The sequence below is a fragment of the Sorex fumeus genome, unplaced genomic scaffold (assembly GCF_029834395.1).
Source record: "Sorex fumeus unplaced genomic scaffold, SorFum_2.1 ptg000058l, whole genome shotgun sequence".
Lineage (NCBI taxonomy): Eukaryota > Metazoa > Chordata > Mammalia > Eulipotyphla > Soricidae > Sorex > Sorex fumeus.
This window is the reverse complement of record NW_026606115.1, coordinates 672,171-695,550: the sequence shown is the minus strand read 5'-3', so window position 1 is coordinate 695,550 and position 23,380 is coordinate 672,171. Positions and strand designations below refer to the sequence as shown.

At 47.8% G+C, this 23,380-nt stretch overlaps 1 protein-coding gene across 2 annotated transcripts in view; it reads right to left on the bottom strand.

Moving 5' to 3' along the window:
• The window catches only part of SEPTIN6 (septin 6), a 123,002-nt gene extending 100,402 nt beyond the window's left edge, over positions 1-22,600 (bottom strand). Inside the window, exon 1 of one of the 2 annotated variants that reach the window (XM_056125730.1) lies at positions 22,371-22,600. In XM_056125730.1, the coding sequence (XP_055981705.1) occupies positions 22,371-22,400 (30 nt within the window). In that variant the 5' untranslated portion in view covers positions 22,401-22,600. The remainder of the gene's footprint in view (positions 1-22,370) is intronic. The other variant, XM_056125729.1, reaches the window with a different exon arrangement.
• Between the last annotated feature and the right edge of the window lie 780 nt (positions 22,601-23,380).

The window sequence follows — 23,380 nt, the reverse complement described above, 5'->3', positions numbered from 1 at the left end:
AGAGTGGCTTGGAACGCCTTCAAGGGCATCGAAGAAATAGCTAAGAGGACGAAGAACCTCCGGCTCCGGGCACATCTTTTCGATTCCACTGTTCTTCCTGCATTAACATACGCCTCAGAGACCTGGGCCCTACGAAAACAGGATGAGAACGCTATTCGGGTCTCTCAAAGAAGAATCAAAAGAGCTATGCTTGGAGTATCATGCTTCACTCAAATGAGAGATAGAACCCAGAGTTCCGACCTCCGTCAACGCTCAAGAATCAGGGACACTGTCTCGTTTGCCAAGGCAAAAAAAAAATCATATGGGCTGGACACATAATGAGATTTGGAGACGACCGCTGGACTAGAGCCATTATTGATTGGATTCCATGGGATGTCAAAAGGTCGCGTGGCCGCCCACCTACAAGATGGTCAGACTTCTTCGTCAAGACCCTGAACGATCAGTTTGAGGATCTTCGTGTTCATAGAAAGAGCAGATGCCATTGGGCTACACTAGCACCCGACAGGGCCGAATGGAGACATTACTGGCGCCCGCTCGAACAAATCGATGAGTAACGGGATATCAAGTGATCAAGTATATTTAGGTAACATATGGTGAGTTGCTATTAATGCCCTTGTTTATTTTTGAAAAGGTGAATGTCTGTTTTTCTTATCTGGATTTCCAGATTTATAAAAGAAAACATTGTTATATATTAAGGGAAATGATATCATTTTAATCTTTTTTGCTTTTTGCTTTTTGGACTAAACCCAGCAGTGCTCAGGAGCTATTCCTGGTTTTGTGCTCAGCAGTGATCCCTAGCAGTGCCAGGGATGGAACCAGGCTTGGTTGCATGAAAGAGAGGCACCTTATTCCTGTGCTAGCTCTCTGGCCCTTATAATTTTCATTTTACAATGAGAAAGTACTTAGCAATATGGGGTTATAGGCTTGGGGAAATCAGAACTGAGGAATAAAATTAGATGTGAGAGGAACGAAACTGGATGCGTGAAAAGTGCTACAGACAGAACATAGGCAATAGCCATGAGTCAGGAATGAGAAATTGAAAAGGATTCTTCCAAGAGGGGTTAAATGATTAGAAAAGTGTGACATGGCCCAACCATTTTGTCACCAGACATCAAAGTTGAAAGTAGGGCAGACTGGAGAGATAATACATGAGTTAAGGCTCTTGCCTTGCATCCTGATAACACTAGTTGGAACTCACAATACCACATATGGTTCCCAAGCACCAGCTGGGCTCACTTTGAGCACAGAGCCAAGAATAGATCATGAGCACATTTGGGTGTGGCCCAAACATGCCCCCCCCAAAAAAAATTAGGAAGAATTATGATGACAGTTATTAATCTGGATTTAGGGAAGGTCAGTGGTGACTTTCAGAATTCTTATGTTTTCCTCCCAGTGTCTAATCACCCCCCATCAACTGGCAGGATTAGAGACTGAGGGGTGGAAGGATTTGGCTAATATGAGTTTCTTGCTAGCCAAGATTTTTAAGCAGCAAAGTTCTGATCTTAAGACTTACCGTGTAATAGGGCTCAAAAAAGGCATTTGTATATAGTGTGGAATAAGGCTAAAAAATGCATTTTCCACAAGAGGAAATCCTGTCCAGCAAGCACCATTCACTTTTGGCTAATGAATCTTATAAAATGCCAAGGTCATTGTTATGAAAAATCATTCCTCATTGTTCAAAGTTAAATAAATAGAGGTAGAAAGGACATCACATTAGACTGAATGTACACTAACCCCATGACGGACTCCTGAAGTTTCTGCCCCTGCCCCTCGCTACACTTCTCTGATACCTTATCAATTTTTTCCCCTCTCCAAAAGGTGCCCTTATAAACTGCAGTTTAACTATTTGATTGTATTTGATTTTCAGTTTATGCAATCAAATGCTGAATCCAGCCCTAAATGCTCCCTGGATTACAATGTGTGCAAGAGGAGGTGGAACTGACATCTTGGCCCGGCACATTTGGATTCTAAAACTTCAAGTTTTAGGGGATGAGGTTCAAGACTTGAATAGATGAAACTGTGGCTTGAAGTCCCAGAAGCAGAAAAACAATAAACTTTCAGGTAATCTTCATCATTAGCCATCATTATACCATGTTTAGGGCTTCAAATTGACATTAAAAAGACCACACATGCCAAACTGTTATGTGGGACTTCTGTAACTTCTCTCCCAAACATCTTCTGTAGAAATTCACATCTGTAACTAACATTCACTACTGCAAAGACTGGGAAACTAGGGGGAAGGAGGGGACCGAAATGTCTAACAAAAGTAAAATATTTCACTGAATGAGAGTACATGCTCATTCTTTTTTTTTAATTGAATCACCGTGAGAACAGTCTCAAAGCCTTTCAGTTCAAGTCTCAGTTGGTCATACAATGATCAAATACCCGTCCCTTCACCAGTGCACATTTTCCACCACCAAGAACCCCAGTATAACCCCCCTCCCACCCACCCCCTGCCTTTGTGGCAGATTTCCACTTTCTCTCTCTCTCTACGTTGATCACATTCAATATTATGACAAAAAGCACAACACTGTTATTTGGAATTTTCCTCAATATTCAGACCTGCCACAAAGACATCTTTAGAAAATTTGTTTTCTATTGCTGATTATGAAGAGCATATGATGTCGTGTGGCCACAATAACGGCCACGTGAATTTGGATTTCGGATATTTTAGTAATAAACAAGAGGGATTACTGCCAGAAGCCCCTGGGTTCCGAGATTGGTATGTGTGCTTCTGGGATCATGGTCGGTCAGAAGCCGGAGGAGGTGTTTGAGGGTGGCAACCTGAAGCATTGTCATGGCAGGGAGCAGGGCCGATTCCACCCCCATCCCATGAAGCCCCATGTGCCTTGTGAATGCAGTCTCATACCTGGCTGTTCATTAGGTTTTAAAATATGCAGGCCACCATGTTGCCGCTGCAAAGGGGGACAGGTGGAGGGACAGACACCCTTCCCCTCCCAGGGCGAAGGTACATGTTTATTCTAGAAGTCTGCAACAGAAAAGAAGAATCGGGAGCAGAGAGATAGTATAGGAAGTAAGGCATTTGCCTGATTGGTGTGGGTTCAATCCCCAGCACCACAAGTGGACCCCTGAGCCCCGCCAGGAGTGATTTCTGAGTGCAGAGCCAGAGTAAACCCTGAACACCACAAGATGTGGCCCCCAAAACAAAGAAGAAAGCGATAAGTCTCCAGTTACATATGTGACCAACTCTGAGACTGATTAAAAGTTAAGTTAAAGTTAAAGGCCCTCCCGTTGATCATTCATTTGCTCGAGTGGGCCCAGTAACGTCTCCATTGGAGACTTTGTTGTTACTGTGTCTGGCATATCGAATACGTCACGGGGAGCTTGAAAGGCCCTGCCGTGTGGGCGAGATACTCTCGTAGCTTGCTGGGCTCTCCGAGAGGGGAGAAGGAATCGAACTCAGGTCGGCCATGTTGGCCACTTGTAAGGCGAACACCCTACCACTGTGCTATCGCTCCAGCCCGAGACTGATTAAAATGTAGAAAAGAGATCTTGTAGAAGAAAAGGCATAATATGAACCTATATATGTAGAAAACTTTGTTATATGTGTTTATTTGAGTAAGCTGTACATGAAGGGATTGACAGGAGGTACTGAAAAAAAAAAAGACAGCCATCAAACCAAGAACTTGGATACCTCCAGGCAGATGAATAGAAATATAAGGGTTTCCTGAACACGGAGAGTTCATGCAGAGGGTGAGCTCTTTCCTTGCACATGGTCAACCCAGATTCAATCCCCAGAACCCTATAGAGTCCCCAGAACCCCATCCGGCATCATCCCTGAACACAGAGCCAGGAGGAAGCCCTGAACACTGCCAGGTCTGGCCCAAAAAATCCCTAAAACACTGACTATGGAGGCTCATGCCAATGATTGCAGTAAATGGTGACCGTGATGACTTTTGGTGGAGGGGCTATAGATGTTGCGTTTCTGTCTCTTGCTTTTCTCTATCACCACTATGTTTCTACAGGGTTTGATCCTCCCACAGCATGAATGTACCCACACTGTGTCTGGATGATTCAAAAACACTTTGAGGAGCAGGAGCAATAGTACAGCAGGTAAGGTGCTTCCCTTGCAAGTGGACGACCTAGGTTCAATCCCCGGCATCCCATAGGATCCCATGAGCACCGACAGAAGTGATTCCTGAGTGTAAAGCCAGGAGTAACCCCCTGAGTACCGCTGAGTGTGGACCCAAAACAAACAAACAAAACACCTAGAATACAAGAAAAGAGAAATGGCACCTGGTTTGGTAGCAGAGGCAATTTGGATTCAGGGAGTCTAAGAGGAGCTAAAAGGTGGGCAAAATGAAAGACTGTTCCTCAGAACTGGGAGAGGCCCCCCTCCCCTCCCCAATTACATTTCCTGTTTGCGCCTCATCTGCAGTCACCTGCGGTTTTGAAATGCGTTATACCACATTTCATATCACAGGCAGAAGCCCTGCTCTTTCCCTTCCGCCTCCTCCCCCTACGCACACACACCAATTTCGTTGTGCTAATTGAATATTCAGAAGGTCCCATGCTGAAGAGCGAGGAAAGGCGGTTCCAATTATTCATCTTTCTTCATAGTTGTTATTCTGACAGACAGTCAAAAATGCCTAAGAGTGGCCAAAGCCAGGACCTGAACCATAGTACAACCGGTAAGGGCCTTGCACGCAGCCAGCCCATATTGTCTGCTAGGCATCACCCCTGAGCACAGGACCTGTAGTAACCCGAGAATTGCCACGTGTGGACAAAAAATTTAAAAAAAAACTAAACAAAAGAGTGTCCAAACCTTATGTATAACCCCCACCTGATGACATATGTGTGAGTGTGTGTGAGTGAGTGTGTGTGTGTTTGTGTGTGTGTGTGGAAGGAGGCTACTGAGGGTCAAACCCAAGGCCTCATGCAGTAAAGTTCAGCACCCCACCACAAAGCCACATCCCTGGCCCATCCTCTGACAACTTACTTACTCACTGAGGCACAGGAAAGCAAGCAGTGGTCAAGGCCATTGAGAAGTCAAGGCACATTTGAGTTCATAAGCTGTACCCAGTCTTCCCTTTTGTTTATTCTTTATTTTTTTTTGCTTTTGGGGTCACATCTGGCAATGCACAGGGATTACTCCTGGCTCTGCACTCAGGAATTACTCCTGGCGGTCCTGGCGGACCATATGGGGTGCTGGGAATCGAACCCGGGTCAGCCACGTGCAAAGAAAATGCCCTACCCGCTGTGATATCGCTCCAGCCCCAGTTTTGTTTATTCTTAAGGGAGATTGGAGTCTGAGCTTCCTCATGCAAAGCATTGTTCCAGCCCTTTGAGACATCTCCCCAGCCTCTATTTTAGTGTGTGTATGTGTGTGTGTGTGTGTGTGTGTGTGAGAGAGAGAGAGAGAAAGAGAGAGAGAGAGAGAGAGAGAGAGAGAGAGAGATGGGGGTGGGGAGGCAGGGATCAATCCAAACTCTGGGACTGGAGAGACAGAACAGCGAGTAAAGTGCTTATCTTACATGCGGCCGACCCAGGTTTGATCCCTGGTATCCCACATGGTCCCCAGAACACTCCAGGAGTCATTCCTGAGGGCAGAGTCAAGAGTAACCTTTGAATACGGACAGGTGTGGGCCCAAAACAAAAAGAAAACACCAGGCCTCACACAGGCAAAGAAAGTCCTCCACTGCTGAGTCACATCCCGAGCTCCCCATGCCTCCTTTTAAAACTAGGCTGACTGGGCCAGAGAGATAGGACAGAGGCTAAGGACTTCCCATGCACATGGCTGACCCCGAATTAATCCTGGAATTAATTAATTAATTAATTCCTGGCACCACTCAGGGTTTCCCCAAATCACACCATGAGGGAACTTTAAGCAAGAATACATGGAACCACTGAAAAGAATCCTTTGGTGTTCTTGAGTGTTCCTGCCCTTTGCTGGAATCTTCATGTCGTGGCCAGAGAAGAAAGTTGAATTCTGAGCCCATCATTGCCTGTTAAGTGTTCAACTTCGGTTTTGGTTTCATCTTTCTGAGTGAGTGCTGCTAACTCAGCCGGCCTAGTTTTATTTTCTTGTACTTATTTTTATATTTTGATAATTGGGCCAGACCTGGCAGCATGCTCAGGGCTTACTCCTGGATCTGGGCTCAGGGATTCCTCCTAGCAGGGCTTGGAGAACGATATCAGGTGCCAGTGATCAAACCTGGATTGGCCCTATGAAAGGTAAGTATGCAAGGGAAGCCCTACCCACTATACTATCTCTCCAGTGTCCAATTATTTTTTACACTTTATTAAAGTACCATGATTTACAGAGTCATTCATAGCTGATATTTAGACAGACAATGGTCCAACATCAACCCTACCAACATTATAAATTCCCTCCACCTGTGTTTCCAGGTTCTTTCCCACCCACCCCTCCATCCCCCCATCTACCACCTTGATAGGCACATTTTTGAGGGTTTTTTTTGTCTTTTTGGGTCACACCTGGTGATGCTCAGGAGTTTTTTCTGGCTCTGCACTCAGTAATTACTCCTCACGGTGTTCAGGGAACCATATGGTATGCCGGGAATTGAACCTGGGTCAGCCGTGTGCAAGGCAAATGCCCTACCTGCTATACTATCGCTCTGGCCCTGACAGGCGTATTTTTAAGAAAAGGATTCTGTAGTGATACTTTCCTAAGCAGGAATGTGCATTCTGATTTGCTCGAGCGGGCCCAGTAACGTCTCCATCATGAGACTTGTTGTTACTGTGTTTGGCATATCCAATACGTCCCGGGGAGCTTGCCAGGCTCTGCCCTGAGGACGAGATACTCTCGGTAGCTTGCCGGGCTCTCCGAGAGGGGCGGAGGAATCGAACCCGGGTCGGCCATGTTGGCTGCGTGCAAGACAAACGCCCTACAAAATCTCAGTTACCAAAGGTCCTCCAATAAGTTGTTATGTTCAGAGTTGTTTTCTTTCTATTTTTTATTGCTTTTTTGGGTCACACCCAGCGATGCACAGGGATTACTCCTGGCTCATGCACTCAGGAATTACTCCTGGCGGTGCTCAGGGATATATGGGATGCTGGGAATTGAAATTGAACCCGGGTCGGCCGCTTGCAAGGCAAACGCTCTACCCGATGTTCTATCGCTCCAGCCCCAGGGTTGTTTTCTTATAACATTTTAAGGGGGGAAAGGGTGTGGAAGCTGCATGATGCCAAACAGCATTAAGTTATTCAAAGACCTGCTTTTGAGACACCTCATTTAGCTTCAAGGCACAATATCTCAAGGAACCCATTAGTTACCTTAAGTAAGGATTCTCTATACAACCAAAAAGATACTTTAGCTGCAGATAATCAGAATATTCAGTTAACTTCCCAGCTTTCAGGCACTTTTATTGTACATGGAACATTTATTTTACCAAGACTATAATCAAATCATGAGTAGTTTGTATACATAGCCTACTACTGTAGAGTACAACTTCTCCTCATAAGGATTTATGAAGCAGAGGTCAAATCAGATTCCTTTTATAGAGTAAAAAGTTTTGATGTGGGGCTGGAGTGATAGCACAATGGGTAGGGCATTTGCCTTGCATGTGGCTGACCCAGGTTCGATTCCCAGCATCCCATATGGTCCCCGGAGCACCGCCAGGTGTAATTCCTGAGTGCATGAGCCAGGCGTACCCCTGTGCATCGCCGGGTGTGACCCAAAAAGCAAAAAAAAAAAAGTCTTGATGAAACCATCAAATGGAGAGAAACCCATCAGCAGAGCCACTGCATTAATCTTAAGAGCCATACAAGCATGGAGAATAAGTATCATGCTAAGTGAAATGAGTCCCAAGGAGAGGGACAGAAAAAATAATCGCACTCATTTGTGGAATATTAAAAAAAAACATAGTATGATTCTAATACCCAACGACAAGGGTCCAGAAGCCTGGCCCACAGCTGTAATGTTGTGGACCAAGTAGAGGGAGAGGAGGGAAGTTAGGATAGAGAATGGACCACTATGACAACGGTAGTTGGAAATGATCACTCTGGATAAGAACTGAGTGCTGAAATGAAGTAAAGTTATATACATAATAATCTTTCAATACCTGTATTGAAAACCATAATACCCAGAAGTAAAGAGAGACAGAGACAGAGAAAAGTGCTGCCATAGAGGCAGGCTGAGGTCATGGGGGTGGCAGGACGGAAACTAGGGACACTGGTAGTGGAAAATGTACACTGGTGAAGGGATGGGTGTTGGAACATTGTACCACTGAAACCCAATCATGAACAAATTTGTAACTGTGTATCTCACAGTGATTCAATTAAAAAAGAAAAGTTAAAAAATCACTTTTAAAAAAACACAACATCTCTAGCACGGCCACGGCCCCGGAGGCACAAGGACTTAGCACAGAGAGCCACCCGCTTGGAGCAGAAAAGCAAATGGACTATGTGTTAAACCGCACCAGCATGCCTGCCCGGAGGGGAAAGGGTGTTGATCCACCCACCCGCTCCTCTCTGGAAAGAAAGATGACGGCCGCACGGGAGCCTTGTGGACAGCAGGTTTGAGCCGGGGGTGGTGGGAGCGGCAGGGACCTCATGGGAAGGGGGGCGTAAGGGGCCGTCCTTCACACCCGACCGAGGTCGCCAGCTGCCCCCCACGAGCGGCTCTCCAGCACGGCCACGACTCCAGAGCACAGAAACCAATCTCTTAACTATCTAACTTTTAATAGAAATTCTTCCAGGGTTAATAAGTAAAATAGCAGAAATCCAAAACCACGCGGCCGCTATTGCGGCCGCGGGACATCATTTTATTCATAAAGCAAGCTGTAGAAAGCAAATCATTTCACAACGCTGTTTCAGCATGTCTGATTGGGGGGGGGTCGTAAACTCTAAACAATAATTGTGCATCTTCTATCGAAACAATGTATCTAGTCAAAGTAGATAGAGTATTAACTAGAACTCACAGGAATTGGGAGGGGTGGGAGGTGGGGTTCTATTGGGGTTCGCGGTTAAAAATAAGTATTGGTAAAGGGAAATGTGTTTGATATTTACATGACTGAGACCTAAACCCGAAAGCTCTGTAACTTTTCCCACAGTGATTCAATAAAGAAATAACTTATAAAAAAAAAAAACAAACACAACAGCACTGATAAATTCTCAGAGGTGAAATAAAAACTCTCCCACATGCCCAACCCACCACGTGTCAGGATTTCTTTTGGACTGATTAAGTCAGGTTAAGAAGAAACTGACATCTATTATTGTCATACTAGTCCCTTCTTTATCATAACTGCCTTCTGCCCCTGTCACACTTGTGGTAGCTTTCAACCACTGACCAGTCGTCCTGGCCTTTTCTTTTTTCCCTACATGATAGCCTTTCAGTATCTGTTGTAAACCATAATGTTCAAAAGGAGAGAGACTGAGAGAGGGGGTAGAGGGAAGAAGGGAGGGGAGGGAGGGGAGAGAGAGAGAGAGAAAGAGAGAGAGAGAGTGTACCAGCCATGGGAGCGTGTGACAGGGGCAGGAGGAAGATTGGGGATATTACATTGGTGGTGGGAAACATACACTGGTGATGGAATGGTGTTGGAACATGAAATCCAGTCATGAACATCTCTGTAACTGTGTATCTCACTGTGATTTAACTTTAGAAAATTTTAAAAAGAAGAAACTGTTCTGCTTTGGGGGACAAGGTTTGGGATTTGGGGTGGAAACATTCGAAATATGGTGGTGGGGATGTGCAATGGTGGTGGGATTGGTGTTTGAATATTAAATGTAATGAATTACTGTGAACAACTTTATAAAACTAAATTAAATTTTAAAAAAGAAGAAGAAACTGACAGGGGCTAGAGAGATAATGCAGCAGGTCGGGCGCTTGCCTTGCACATGCCTGATCTGGATTCCATCCCTGGCATCCATATGGTTCCACTGAGGCTATCAGGAGTGATTCCTGAGTGCAGAGCCAGGAGTACCAGCAGGTGTGGCCCAAAACAAAAGAGGAGATGGATGACAAGGAAGGAAGAAGGGGGAAGGGGGAAGAAGGGAAAGGAGGGGGAGGAGGAGGAGGAGAGGAGGAGGAGAAGGGGGAGGAGGAGAAGAAGGGGGAGTAGAAGGAGAAGGGGAAGGAGGAGGAGGTGAAGGAGGAGAAGGGGAAGGAGGTGGAGATGGGGGAGGAGGAGGAGAAGGAAGAGGAGGGAGGGGGAACGGGGAGGAGAGGGAGAAGGAGGGGCTGACATTATGACAAAAGAAGTGATGCCTTGAACTGGGAGAAAGAATTTGGGAAGAAAGAACTTGGGAGGAGGGCTTTCTAGGGACAAATAAAGTTTGCCAAAGCTTGTGGTACACCTTAAGTGACTCAGAACTATGACCTTCAATGGGGGAGCACTTTAGTGGATGCTGCAGAAGCCCCCAAAAGATCTTACTTGCCACACAGGAGAAATGCCCATTTGGAGCTAATCCAACAGATGAAATTCTCAATTTTAATACATGTGATCAATTCCGGAATAGCCTTCCATTCTAAGAAAGGATTCACAGCAGGCTTGCATGAAATAGCCACTTTTCCCCGTACATTTAAAACAGGATTCAATAGACGAAAATGCAGCCGTCCTGTGTCTTTATAGGAAGACCATAGCCACACACACCTACACAGCAGACGCACTGCAGTATGATGGGTTGTTTCAAGTCTCCTGACAGGGCCTGCTGAGCTAAAAGCATAGACACTCCTTCCCTACCCTGCTCTCCCCACCCAGGTCATGAAGGCAAAGCAGGGAAGGGGTGGAGTGGAATTCTGCCACCTCATTCAGAAGCAGAAGTAGGCAAGGACCTAAAAGAAATAATTAGGCTGGAAAACAAGGCAACTTTAGAGTCGTACAATGTTGAGAGCAGGAAACGCCCTCACAGAGCACCTCAATCCAACCCGCCTGCTCTGCAAAAGGGGAAATGGAGAATTCTGAGGGAGGAAGTGAGTTGTCCAAGTCCCAGGGTGATTTAGTGGCAGCCACTGGCCTGTCAAATCGACTGCTACCCTCCCATGGAAAAAGTGACTCCAGAGGCTGCTTCTCTCTGCTATGAACATTCGGGAAGGTTGGGCTGGTGGGACGTGGGACAGTTATACAAGTTCTAGGCCCAAGGGTCCCAGAAGACAACCCCAGAAGAGAACCCCGGAAATGGTCAGCTCAATACAGTGGCTGCACTCAAGAAGGCAACGGAGGTGGTCCAAGCCATGGAGGTTCCTCTTCTGCATTCTTCCTCCCATTTTCCTCTTCCAACTGGCCTGCACCGCAGCCTGGCCCACTGCTTAGCTCTGCTCAAGAGCTCCAGGAATCCTGAGCCCAAAAAGGCCAATTCTACGTAAAATATCTTCAACTTCGGCCAAGGTCAAGCCCTGCTTAAGGGAGGCTCCTCTTTTGCTGCAAAATAAAAAATGCCTCCGTTCTCTTTCAAATCAGGCTACTGAAACTGAGTGGTGGAGGTGTGCTGGTCATTGTTATCTCCCATTTGTGTTTTACATAAACGAAAGAAAGAAAGAAAGAAAGAAAGAAAGAAAGAAAGAAAGAAAGAAAGGAAGAAAGAAAGAAAGAAAGGAAGAAAGAAAGAAAAGGAAAGGAAGAAAGGAAGAAAGAAAAAGAAGGTTGACTCACAGGCCTCTGGATGAATGCCCAAGTGTCCTCTGGGGAGCCTGAATTTGCCTCTGCCTCCATCTGGTCTCGTTTAATGGGGATGTGAAAAAAAAAAACCAGTTCCTGCCTCCGCGCCAGCAGGCAGGGCTGGGGGCCTCTGGCTAGGAAAGAAATCCAACACCACCTCACACCTCATCGGGGGGCCTAGTCTGCTCCTGTTCCCCCTGGGCCCTTCCCTTGGGGTCAGAGTGGGCCCAGCCTGAGAAACCTGAGTCCGAGAGAACGGCTTGAGAAGCTCCTTCCCAGTCACCTTTGAGGAAGGAGCCCAGGGGAGCCTGCTCAGACTTAGACAAGAAGCAGCAGCTCCATTAGTCTTGGCCTCCGGGCCTGTGGCTAAGGGAGCAGAGAAACACACTTTCAAATCCCCTCCTCAGTCTCCTCCTGCCAAACCTGGGAGGAAGGGTCTGTATTTCTCATTTCTTCCATATCCCCTCCTTCCCGGCGTTACATAAAATCCATCATTATATGGATGGTGGCGCCAAGAATTTTATTTAAAGCAATAGGGGAGGGAAAAATAAGAAAGAAAACCCACACAGCCCGTGCTTGTGTTCACTGGGATTCAAGGAGAGATGCTTTAGTATCTGTGATCCTGCAACTACTAAAATAATAAAGACCAAAAGAAATGCCAAAGCCCTGGACCCATGAATATAGAGGAGGGGGTGGAGTCAAAGGAGGGAAGAGAGAAGACACGGAAAATTTTTGATTTCTTAGAAATAGTAGGAGCTGGAGCGATAGTACAGCGGGAAGGGCGTTTGCCTTGCACGCAGCCGACCCGGGTTCGATTCCCAACATCCCATATGGTCCCCTAAGCACCTCCAGGAGTGACTCCTGAGTGCATGAGCCAGGAGTAACCCCTGTGCAATGCCAGGTGTGACCCAAAAAACAAACAAACAAAAAGAAATATCATGAAACCAGGAGCTGACGTGACAATAGAGCAGGGCAGGGCGCTTGCCTTGCACCTGGCCAGTCCGGGGTTCAATTCCCAGCATCCAATATGATCCCCTGAGCACCAACAGGAGTAATTCCTGAGCACAGAACCAGGAGTAACGCTTGAGCATTGCCAGTGTATTCCCCAACTTAAAAAAAGAAATATCATGAAGACAGGTGTTGGAGAGATAGTAGAGCATGTACACCACTTGCATTGCACCTGACTGACCCAGGCTTGATACATAGTACCCCATATGATGCCCGAAATCCTGCCAGGAGTGATTTCTAAGCACAGAGCCAGGAGAAAGCCGAGTAACATCAGGTGTGATCCCAAAACAAACAAAAACGATATCATGAAGCCAGTATTTGGGGGCTTCGGGAGTGGCGGGCACACCTCATGATGCTCAGGTACTACTCCCAGATCTGTGCTTGGGTAACTCCAGGTGGTACTTGGGAGACCATGTAGTGCTAGGGATCAAACTCACACCTCCTATATGCAAAGCCTACACTCCTGTCCAATGAGCCATCTCTACAGATCAGACGCCAGCACTACAAAAAACAAAGTGCTGGGGCCGAAGCGATATTACAGCAAATAGGGCATTTGCCTTGCATGCAGCAGACCTGGGTTCAATCCCCGACATCCCGTATGGTCTCCCGAGCACTGCCAGGAATAATTTCTGAGTACAGAGCCAGGAGTAATTCTGAGTATCACTGGGTGTGGCCTAAAAACCAAACAAAAATTATAAAGTTGAGGAAAAAGATGCTTCCCATCTTTTTTTTCTAGACTTGTGTTGGCTATTCTGGGGATTTTATTGTGACATATAGATTTCCACATAGTTGGAAATGATCACTCTTGACAAGAACTGAGTACTGAAAAGAGGTAAAGTGATATGCATAATAACCTTTTAATACTTATATTACAAACCATCACTGTCACTGACACTGTCCTCCCCTTGTTCATCGATTTGCTCAAGCGGACCCGGTAATGTCTCCATTGTGAAAACTGTTACTGTGTTTGGCATATCCAATACATCACGGGTAGCTGCCAGGCTTTGCCGTGCGGGTATGATACTCTCGGTAGCTTGCCGGGCTCTCCGAGAGGGGTGGAGTAATGGAACTCGGGTCGGGCATTTTGGTCGCTTGCAAGGCAAACGCCCTACCCTCTGTGCTATCGCTCCAGCCCATTACAAACATTAGTGCCTAAAAAGAAAATGAGAGAGAGAGAAGAAAATTGTCTGTGATAGAGTCATAGAGGCAGACAAGTGGGGGTGGTAACAGGAGGGAAACTGGGGACACCGATGGTGGGAAATGTACACTGGTGAACGGATGTGTGTTGGAACATTGTATGACTAAAAATCCAATGTTAAAAAACTTTGTAGCTGTGTATATCACAGTAATTCAATTAAAAAATTAGTCTATACCTTTTAAAAATCCGAGTATTTTAGAGGGACTGCACTGAATCTGTATAATTAATTCTTTTGGTAGGATGGATTTGGAGAGTATCATACTGAGTGAAGCAAGTGAGAAGAAGATACAAAGTAATTATTCTCATAAGTGGAATATAAAGAAACATAGTAAAGGGGGCTGGAGCAATAGCACAGCAGGTAGGGTGTTTGCCTTGTACGCGGCTGACCCGGGTTCGATTCCCATCATCCCATATGGTCCCCCGAGCACCGACAGAAGTGATTCCTGAGTGCAAAGCCAGGAGTAACCCCGAGCATCACCGGGTGTGACCCGAAAAGAAAAAAAAACATAGTAAAGAAAGAAATAACAAGTAGTTAAAGGCAACAGAATTTGAGAACTGGTCTACCGAACTGAGCTTTCCATCGGAGGACCAGAGGAGGGGGATGACAAGGGTAGGGGGACACTGGAACAACGTTGGAGAGAAATGGACATTCTGGCGAAGTATTATACCCAGTGCTGGAACATTTTATGCATGTACCCTACAGTGAACAGAATTATAAATGACTGCCTAAATATTTTGTAATATTATTTTTTAAAAGAATGCTGAGGGGCTGGAGTGATAGCACAGTGGGTAGGGTGTTAGCCTTGCATGCTGCCTACCTGGGTTCGATTCCCAGCATCCCCCATATGGTCCCCCGAGCAACGCCAGGAGTAATTCCTAAGTGCATGAGCCAGGTAACCCCTGTGCATCGCCGGGTGTGACCCAAAAAGCAAAAAAAAAAAAGTGCTGAAAATGTGTCCCCTGGAAGGTATTTTGTGTCGCCCCCAACAGCAATGAATTTTGGAATTAAGTCACCTGGTTTCCCTGCACCCTCAAAATGAAAACAATACTCATTGTCCAGCAACCTCCTAGGGAAATTGAAATCACACAGATGAAGATTCAAAAGAAACATGCTGCATTTATTATGTTATCCATGTTATTTTTCTTTTTTCTCTTTCTCCTATCTCTTTCATTTCTGTATATGAATGATATTTGGATGAGAGTCAAACCACATCCGGTGATGCTCAGGGGCAAATCCAGGCAGGGGGCTTAGGGAAGTCGCTCTCAGTGGTATTCCATGGATCGTGCATACTGGGGATTGAACCCAGGCCTCCTGTGCTCAGCCTCTTAAGCCATTTCCCCAGCCCTTGGAACAGAGTTTCACTGTACATGCAGCGATAGCACATTTTCATCTGTTCCTGCTAAAGCTAAGCCATGGCTTAGCTTGGTCATCGAGAACCCCAGCCAAACGCAGAAATCAGTCCTATTTCATTTTGGAACACCTTTTTCCAGGGGCTTATCTTCCTAATTTATGTTATTCAAGTTAATGCAACCAGTTTGTACAAAGGAGAGGCCTGCTGGGTAAAAAAGCCAACAATTAACGGGCAATGTATAACAGGGACTTCATGAAGTACAGGCAATGTACAGGAAAGCAGATCCAAATCTCTTTATGCTACAGGGACAAAGTTCTTGGCCAGAATGCAGTTTTGCAATAACACCACTCACATATTTCCAGGATTGAGGGTAGGAAAAGGAAATAGAATTTATCCCTGTGTGCCTTGGCCACCATTCTATCTTCAGCCCCTGGCACGAGGCCTGGCAGAATCAATGCCCAGTAAACACAAGTTTAGGAAGTGCACGAACACACCAGTGTGTTAATTACCAAATGAAATATACACAGCGCAGGGGCCCAAGCATAGTACAGCAGGTAAGGGTGCTTGCCTTGCATGAAGCAGATGAAGGTTCGATCCCTGTCACCCCATATGGTTCCCTGCACCTGCCAGGAATGACGCCTGAGCGCAGGGCCAGGAGTAAGCCCTGAGCAGCACTGGGTGTGGCCCACAAACAAGTAAAAAAGGCACATTCCAGTAACACAGGTCAATCTGTACATACTCACCCCTACCCTTCTTAGAGTTGAATCCCTCAGGACCCTGCTCACCTTCCTGCTCCTCACATTTATTTATTTATTATTGATCATTACTAGGTGACTAGAGAAGGGTGCAGAGCAACACGAATCACAATAATTACCTAGTCAATTGTATCTTCTTCAACATCTAGGTTGGGGAGGCCCTCCACAGAAGTGGTCATGTGTACTGATCCCCCAAGTTTTATTTGGGAAGTTTGGTTAGCTTACTTTGGTTTGGGGGCCATACGCTACAGCACTCAGGGCTTATCCCTGGCTCTGTTCTCATGGATCAACTCCCGCAGTGCTCAGAAGACTCTGCAGTGCCAGTGCCAAGGACCAAACCAGGATCAACTACATGCAAATCAAGTGCCTTAACCCCTCTCCTACCTCTCTGGCCTTCCAAGTTTTCTTTTTCTTTTTTTTTTCTTTTTTTTTTTTTTTTGCTTTTTGGGTCACACCCGGCAATGCTCAGGGCTTACTCCTGGTTCTGCACTCAGGAATTAATCCTGGCGGTGCTCAGGGGACCATATGGGATGCTGGGAATCGAACCCGGGTTGCCATGTGCAGGGCAAACGCCCTACCCACTGTGCTATCATTCCAGCCCCAAGTTTTCATTTTAAAGAGTTCCCAATGCGCAGAAAAGTTTGATGTTGTATCATGATCATTCAGAGATACTTGACCTAGATGAAGATATCTTGTTGAGTGAAGTAAGCCAGAGGAAGAAAGACAGAATGTCATTTATCTGTGAAATATAAAATATTGGATGAGAAAATGTATCGCAGTAAAAGGGGGATGTCTAGATCACCCTTCACTCCAGTGTTTAGAAAGGAGACAGAAAGAAGGAAAGAAATCAAAGGGGAAGAAGAGGACGAGAAGCAATGGGCAAATAAGTATCAGAGCTTCAGTTATACTAGTGATAATAGTGATTAGTATAACCATATATCCACAACACAAATTGAACAAAACTCAACACATGAGACCTAAGCAGCAACCACTGAAACTTTGTAATGTGCCTGTCAAGTTGACAGGCAGTGCGGTGGAGTGGGAGTTGGGATGGGGATGGAATTGGGAACACTGCTGGAGGGAAGTTGACACTGGTGAAGAGATTGGTGTTGGATTACTGTATGCCTTAAGTGCAACTATCAATAACTTTGTAAATCATGGCTCTTTAATAATTTTTTTTGCTTTTCTTGGTTTTTTGTTTTGTATTGTTTTGTTTGGGGGGCCACACCCATGTCACTCAAGGGTCATTTCTGGCTCTGCACTCAACATAAGTCCCCTTGCAGGGCTCAGGGTGACCATATAGGATGCTGGGGATCAAACCTAGGTCAGCTACATGCAAAGGCCCTAATTGCTGTGCTATCGCTCCAGCCCCCGAATTTCTTTTGTGGGGGGGCCACACCCAGCAGAGTTCAAGGATTACTCCTAGAACAGTATTCAGGGATCAATCCTGGCAGTGCTCAGGGATCATATGCAGCATCAGGGATGGAACTCAGGTCAGTCACATGCAAGGCAAATGCCTTACCTGCTATACTATCTCTCTGGCCCATATTCAAGAATTTTTAATACTTGATGCCATGGACTTTTGGGAGGATTAGGCCACACCTGACTCTGGTCCAGGCTTACTCCTGATTCTGTGCTCAAGGATCACTCCTGGTGAGGCTCATGGGACCTTTTGCGATGCCAGCGATCCTCAGGGAATTGAACGAGGCTCAGCTGCATGCAAGGTAAGTGCTGCCTGACCCCTCTGCCTCATCTCTCTGAATATGTCTGTCTGCTTTTTGGACCACACATGTGCTCAGGGCTTACTCGTGGCTGTGTGCTCAGGAGTCACTCCTGGTGGAGCTCAAGGGACCATATATGTACCAGGATTCAAACCTGGATCAGCTGCAAGCAAATCAAGTGCCCTACCTGCTGCTCTATCTCCAAGCATCTGAATCTGTGCTGTATCTGCAGTTGATATATGTGAAGTTTAGGAGGTTGTTTTATGCTCAAGGTCTAACATTACATTTAGTATCAGGCAGTGGAGATGGCTAGAGAGTTCCTGGGGGAACCAAAGTGTAGGCACCAGAAGTTGGAACAGATACAGCTGCAGGGTCCTCCCTGAGTGTCGACAGCCAGTCTGGAACAGTCACCAAGGCTCACCAGAACTAGGACAGAGTTAGCCTGCAGAAGCTCTTTTATCAGGGAGAATGAATGTGACCTGGCTTTCAACAGAAAAAGCTTTATTGTCTATATTGAGGGATTGGATTGTGCCAGAATCAATGTGCTATTCTCTCTATGGGCCAGTACTTCCTATGTGGACCCAAAAATGTCACTGATTTGTTTTGTTGGGGGGCACTCCAACAGTGCTTTGTCTATACTAGTTATGCTAGAGGACCACACAGTGTTAGGAATCAAATCCAGACCCCCTGCATGCAAAACATGTCCTCCAGCCCCTTGAGTTATCTCCCTGGCTTTCAGAAGCTACACCAGGGGCTGGAGCGATGGCACAGAGGGAAGGGTATTTGCCTTGCACGCGGCCGACCCGGGTTCAATTCCCAGCATCCCATAGAGTCCCCCGAGCACCTCCAGGAATAATTCCTGACCACAGAGCCAGGAGTAACCCCTGTACGTTGCCGGGTATGACCCAAAAAGAAAAGTTACACCAAAACAGTTTAAATGCAATAATCAGGAAATGTGGGGCTGGAGAGGTGATAGTACAGCAGGTAGTATGCTTGCCTTGCATGAAGACAACCCAGGTTTGGTCCCAGGAACTCTAAATGGTACCCCAAGCTCCACTAGAAGTGATCCCTGAGCAGAAATCCAGGAGTAAGCCCTGAGTGCTGCTAGGTGTGACCCCAAAACAAACAAATTATCAGGAGCTGCCATCTCCGGGATCTTCTCTGCACCTTACTAGGTTATCTGGGACAATTCATGAGGCCTCTGAGGGGTAGGTATGAATGAGTAGCAGCCTACTTCTCAGACAAAGTGCAGGGTGAAAGCACCCCCAATTGTCCATAGCTGGCAAATTATTTCAGGGGCCACCATTTAAGTCTCCCAATGTGACTACTTAAGATCCAACAACTATGTGTACCTTTTCCCCCACTGTTGAATTTTTTGGGGGATGAGGGTGTTGGGGACAAATCTGGCGGTGCTCAGGGCTTATTCCTGGCTCTGTGCTCAGGGATCACTCCTGATAGTGAGAGGGATTGAATCCAGGACGGTTGTCCGAAAGGCAAGCATACTACTCACTGTACTATCAGTCCAGCCGCTCACCCACTCTTTAGTTGCCCATGGCTAATCACAGTGCCAGATGCTTTTTTGGTCAATTCAAATAAACAGCTCATGGACACAATGGAGAAAAGGTTTTGTTACCCAAATTCTAGGTCATGCTCATTCAAATGGGATCAGATTTTGCTCTGTATACAGGAGCTCAACTTTCAAGGTGCTGATAACCTTTCAGTAACTGCATTGAAAACCACAATGCCCAAAAAAAGGAGAGAAAGACAGAGAAGAAAAGTGCCTATCATAGAGGCAGGCTTGGGGTGAGGGTTTGAGGATGATGGGAGGGAAACTGGGGACACTAGTGCTAGGAAATGTACACTGGTGGAGGGATGGGTATTGGAACACTGGTGACTGAAACCTAATCATAAACAGCTTTGTAAGGGTCTATCTCATGGTGATTCAATGAAAAAAAATTTTTTTTAAACCTCTCAAGGTGCATGTGAGTCCATATAAGTCCTCTAAAGGCTGCTTTGGTCACTAATGATGCAACCTTACTGGCCAGAGAGCCGCACCACTGACACAGAAACCACAGCCTCTTCTTACTCGGCACATATCAGAGCCCAAAGTGCTTGTCGCCATGGCTTAGTCAGTGCTCATTAAAAAAAGAACTAAAAGCAAGGTCTGCGAGAGTTGGCCTCCAGGTTTCTCTGCTCACACCTTGGAAACACGTTCCTCAGAAGGAAGCCAGCTGCCAGGGTACCAGGGTCTTATATATATTAATTTCATCTTCCTCTGGTGAATTACAACTTCTAGCAGTCAACAAAGGAGAGCTGAGACAAACGACACATAAACAAGTGCTTCACAGGCTGGAGGAGGGGGGCATAGAGCCTGACGTCAGTTTTCCCAGAAATCCATTTATCACAATAACAAGGTCTCAAGTGCTGGGGCTGGGGCTGCTCGTCAGCTTCAGAATCTGGCACACAATAATGTTCTTCATCTGACACTACTGTGAGGCCTGCCAGAGCAAAAGCAGTAGTCCCCGAACACCCCCACTCCCCCCACCATTTTGCAAAACAAAGGGGGATCTCGGAGCAGCAGAGCTATGGGGGAGGTAAAGCAGCCCAGTACGGTTTCCCTTGCAACATCTGTCCTAATCTGGACCAAGACGACTGGGGACACAAGACAGACAGGTCGAAGCAAATTCATTAGCAAACAAGGGGGAGAAAAGGGTTCATGTCATTTTTGGTCACTGAATATGCAGCAAGTGTAATCCGAGAGACTTACTCATCTACTTATGCCATGGCATCTCTTAAACACAGGTATCGAGGAGCAGAAAAGCACTCTGGGAACCCTCAAAACACTAAAGCAATAAATATTACAGGGCTCATTTGCAGGGGAAGAGAGTTCGTTTAAATTTCAGTAGACAAAGCATTGCCTGCTCTCTCTTCTCTTGGTACTTCCCCAGCATCAGGAGCTCTGAGCTGAGATCTGAGGGGCTGTAGGAGGTTCCAAAGAAATAACCCTGCTTTCCTTGCACATGGACAGAATGGGCTAAGTGCCTACAAATGCTCTGTGGATACAGATCCTGTGGATCCTGTATGCAAACCAATCCATTTCAATTACATCAAATACCTAGAGGCTAATTTATTTTGGGGGCACTAGAGTTGCCCTGCAGAAACGATTTCTCTAAAAATAAGCAAGTCACAAGGTATAAAAACATGTGTGTGTCTGCGTTTCTGAAATTTCCATTCAGCAATCTTCGGTGTCATGTGTTTTGACCTACCTCCAACTCACTCTCCTTCCCGCCTCAAGGTGGGGGTGGAGGGGTTGGCTTCTTTAAATCCCACATACTTCTGCATATGAGTAGAAAGGCTAAGTTGCCAAGGCTGCCCCTCTCCCCCAATAAAGCAACCACCCCTGTCCTAAAAGGTAAAAAATAGACACAAGCAGTGGTTAGACTGATAGTACAGTGGGTAGAGCCTTTGCCTTGTACTGACCCAGGTTGAATCTCTGGCATCCCATAGGTCCCCCAAGCACCACCAGGAATGATGTCTGAGCAGAGCCAAGAGTGAGCCCTGAGCAATGCTGGGTGTGCCCCCCACACACACAAAAAAAACCCAAGCAAACAAGCATGGAGTCTCAGGTCAACTTCAGCTGTTACTTCTCTGCATTCAGGCTGGAAAACTTAAGTTGTTTAAATAAAAAACACCCTCCCTCGACACCAGTTGCCAACACCAAAAGATAAGTACCGCCTTTGCTAAAGTCACATTTAATTTTTTTCCCAGAGAAAGAAGCCAGCTTCACAGGTTTAGCCACACAAGTCCAGTTACACTGAACCCAGAACTAGAACAGATTCCCCCCACCACATCCAAACCGCCCCCACCCCCGTGAGAGGCTGGCCAAACCTAGGTCAGGTGCTCAGAGTTGTGCCAAAATAAACAGCCTGCCACCAATAGGCGGGCACCCCGCAAAGACGCACACACGGGACCCAGAGGCACACAGGTCCAGAGGACAGGGACACTCAGGGTGGGGGCGAGCCCACGCAAAGAAACACGCGGACTCGTGTGGGGTCGCAGGCGCCCAGGGGTGGCGGTGCCCGCCCGCTGAGGCCCTCGTGCGCCGCTTGCACTCCGACGCATCCAGTAAAACACACACACACACACACACACACAGACGCAGTCACATATGTAATACATATGGAGGAGCCCTCCCCCTGCCACTCACCTCCCCGCCCCCTTCGACACTTGCCCAGGGCTAACCCTAGCCCCGAGACCCTCCCAGCCAGCTGTCCCCGGCGCCGGCAGCAGGCAGTGGTGCGCAGGGGTGCGACGGGGCCCTCAGGGGAGAAAACCAGGCCAATGTGCCCGGCGATTCCCGAATGTTCAGCGGCTCGTGAGGCCATTCATTCGGCAACGCCCCAGCCGCGGCGCCGCAAAATGCAGCTAGCGAGGCTGCAGTTCTTCGGGCACTGCAAGTTCAACCACCGGGGCCCGCAGCCTTTGCCCCGTGCCACCACCACACCCCGCCACCCGCCTGCCACTACTGATCCCTGGGACAGGCACGGGGGTCTGGTGAGGGCGAAAGCCGCTCACTCCCAGGAGCTTAAGTCCCGGGGTACCTAGGCTCCGGGATGTTGCCCACTGGCCCACTCTCCGCAGCCAGCGCCGCCACCGCGGCGCCGGCGATCAAATCACTTCGGTCCCTTCCTAGGCTTCCCCACCCCCCAACAGACCGCCCGCCCCGGCCTGGGTGCGGGCACCCAAGCCCCGCAACTCACCACCTGGCGAGCTATATCGGTCGCTGCCATCGCTCCTGCGTCCTCCAGGGCTACCACCGGCACCGCTGAGAGCCAAGCACAGGAAACAGCGGAGCTCCTCCGACAAAGAGAAAGTGTTACACTTCGGGCGCGACCAAGTCCGTGGGGGGGAGGTGCAAGGGAGGGGCCCCCTCGCCGCGGCGCCAACCCCAAACTCCCCTCCTATCGCCCACCCCCTCGGGGATGCGGAGAGGGGGCCGATTGAACGCGCTGATTGTCCCCACCGCGAACCGACTTCCAGTTCTCCATCGAACCTCAGCCCGAGGCCTGGGCGAAGGGGGGCAGGGGCTCCCCTCGGTGACCACGTCCTCTGCCGCCGCCGACCCCCCCCTCCACTGGGCTCCGTGGTACATCCCGACCTCTGCGGAATTGTCACACCCCCCCCCTGCTCTCGCTTTACATCCCCAAGTCCCCAGACCCCAGAGTCAGGGAGAGAGACCCCGCCTCTCCCCCTTAGCGCGCACTGCGGGCGGTGAGGCCCCGCGGTCCTCGGATCCCTCTCCCCATCCCGCGCCCCCGGTTCCCCTTCTCCACCGACATCTGTGCGCTCACAGATAGGAACGCCGATCACTGGGTGCTGATGCTTCTGCACACACCCCCCACCCCACTCCTTGGAAGGCTGCTGAGGTCTGAAGGGTTTCGAGGAGCGCGAAGCTGCAGCACCTGCCACTCCACTGGGGAGCTTAGGAACGGGGTGCTTGGCGGGGACAGCCGCACTGCGGCTCTGCAACTGAACTGTAACAGGCAGAGTCCAGGGATCCTGAAGAGTGTCCTCTGCGTCCTGTGTTCTGTGTCTGGCGCTGCGGGCTGTAGTGGGAGGTCGACTCATGCCCGTTGGGTACTTAATAGACACGGATCCCTCGCCTCCTCTACCCACTTAGCCCTAGACACCCAGCCTACTGGGGCGTCAGAGGAAGCCTCTTAAGGCTTGGGAGCCAAGCTTCCCTGGATCTTTGGAGCGAGATGGCGCG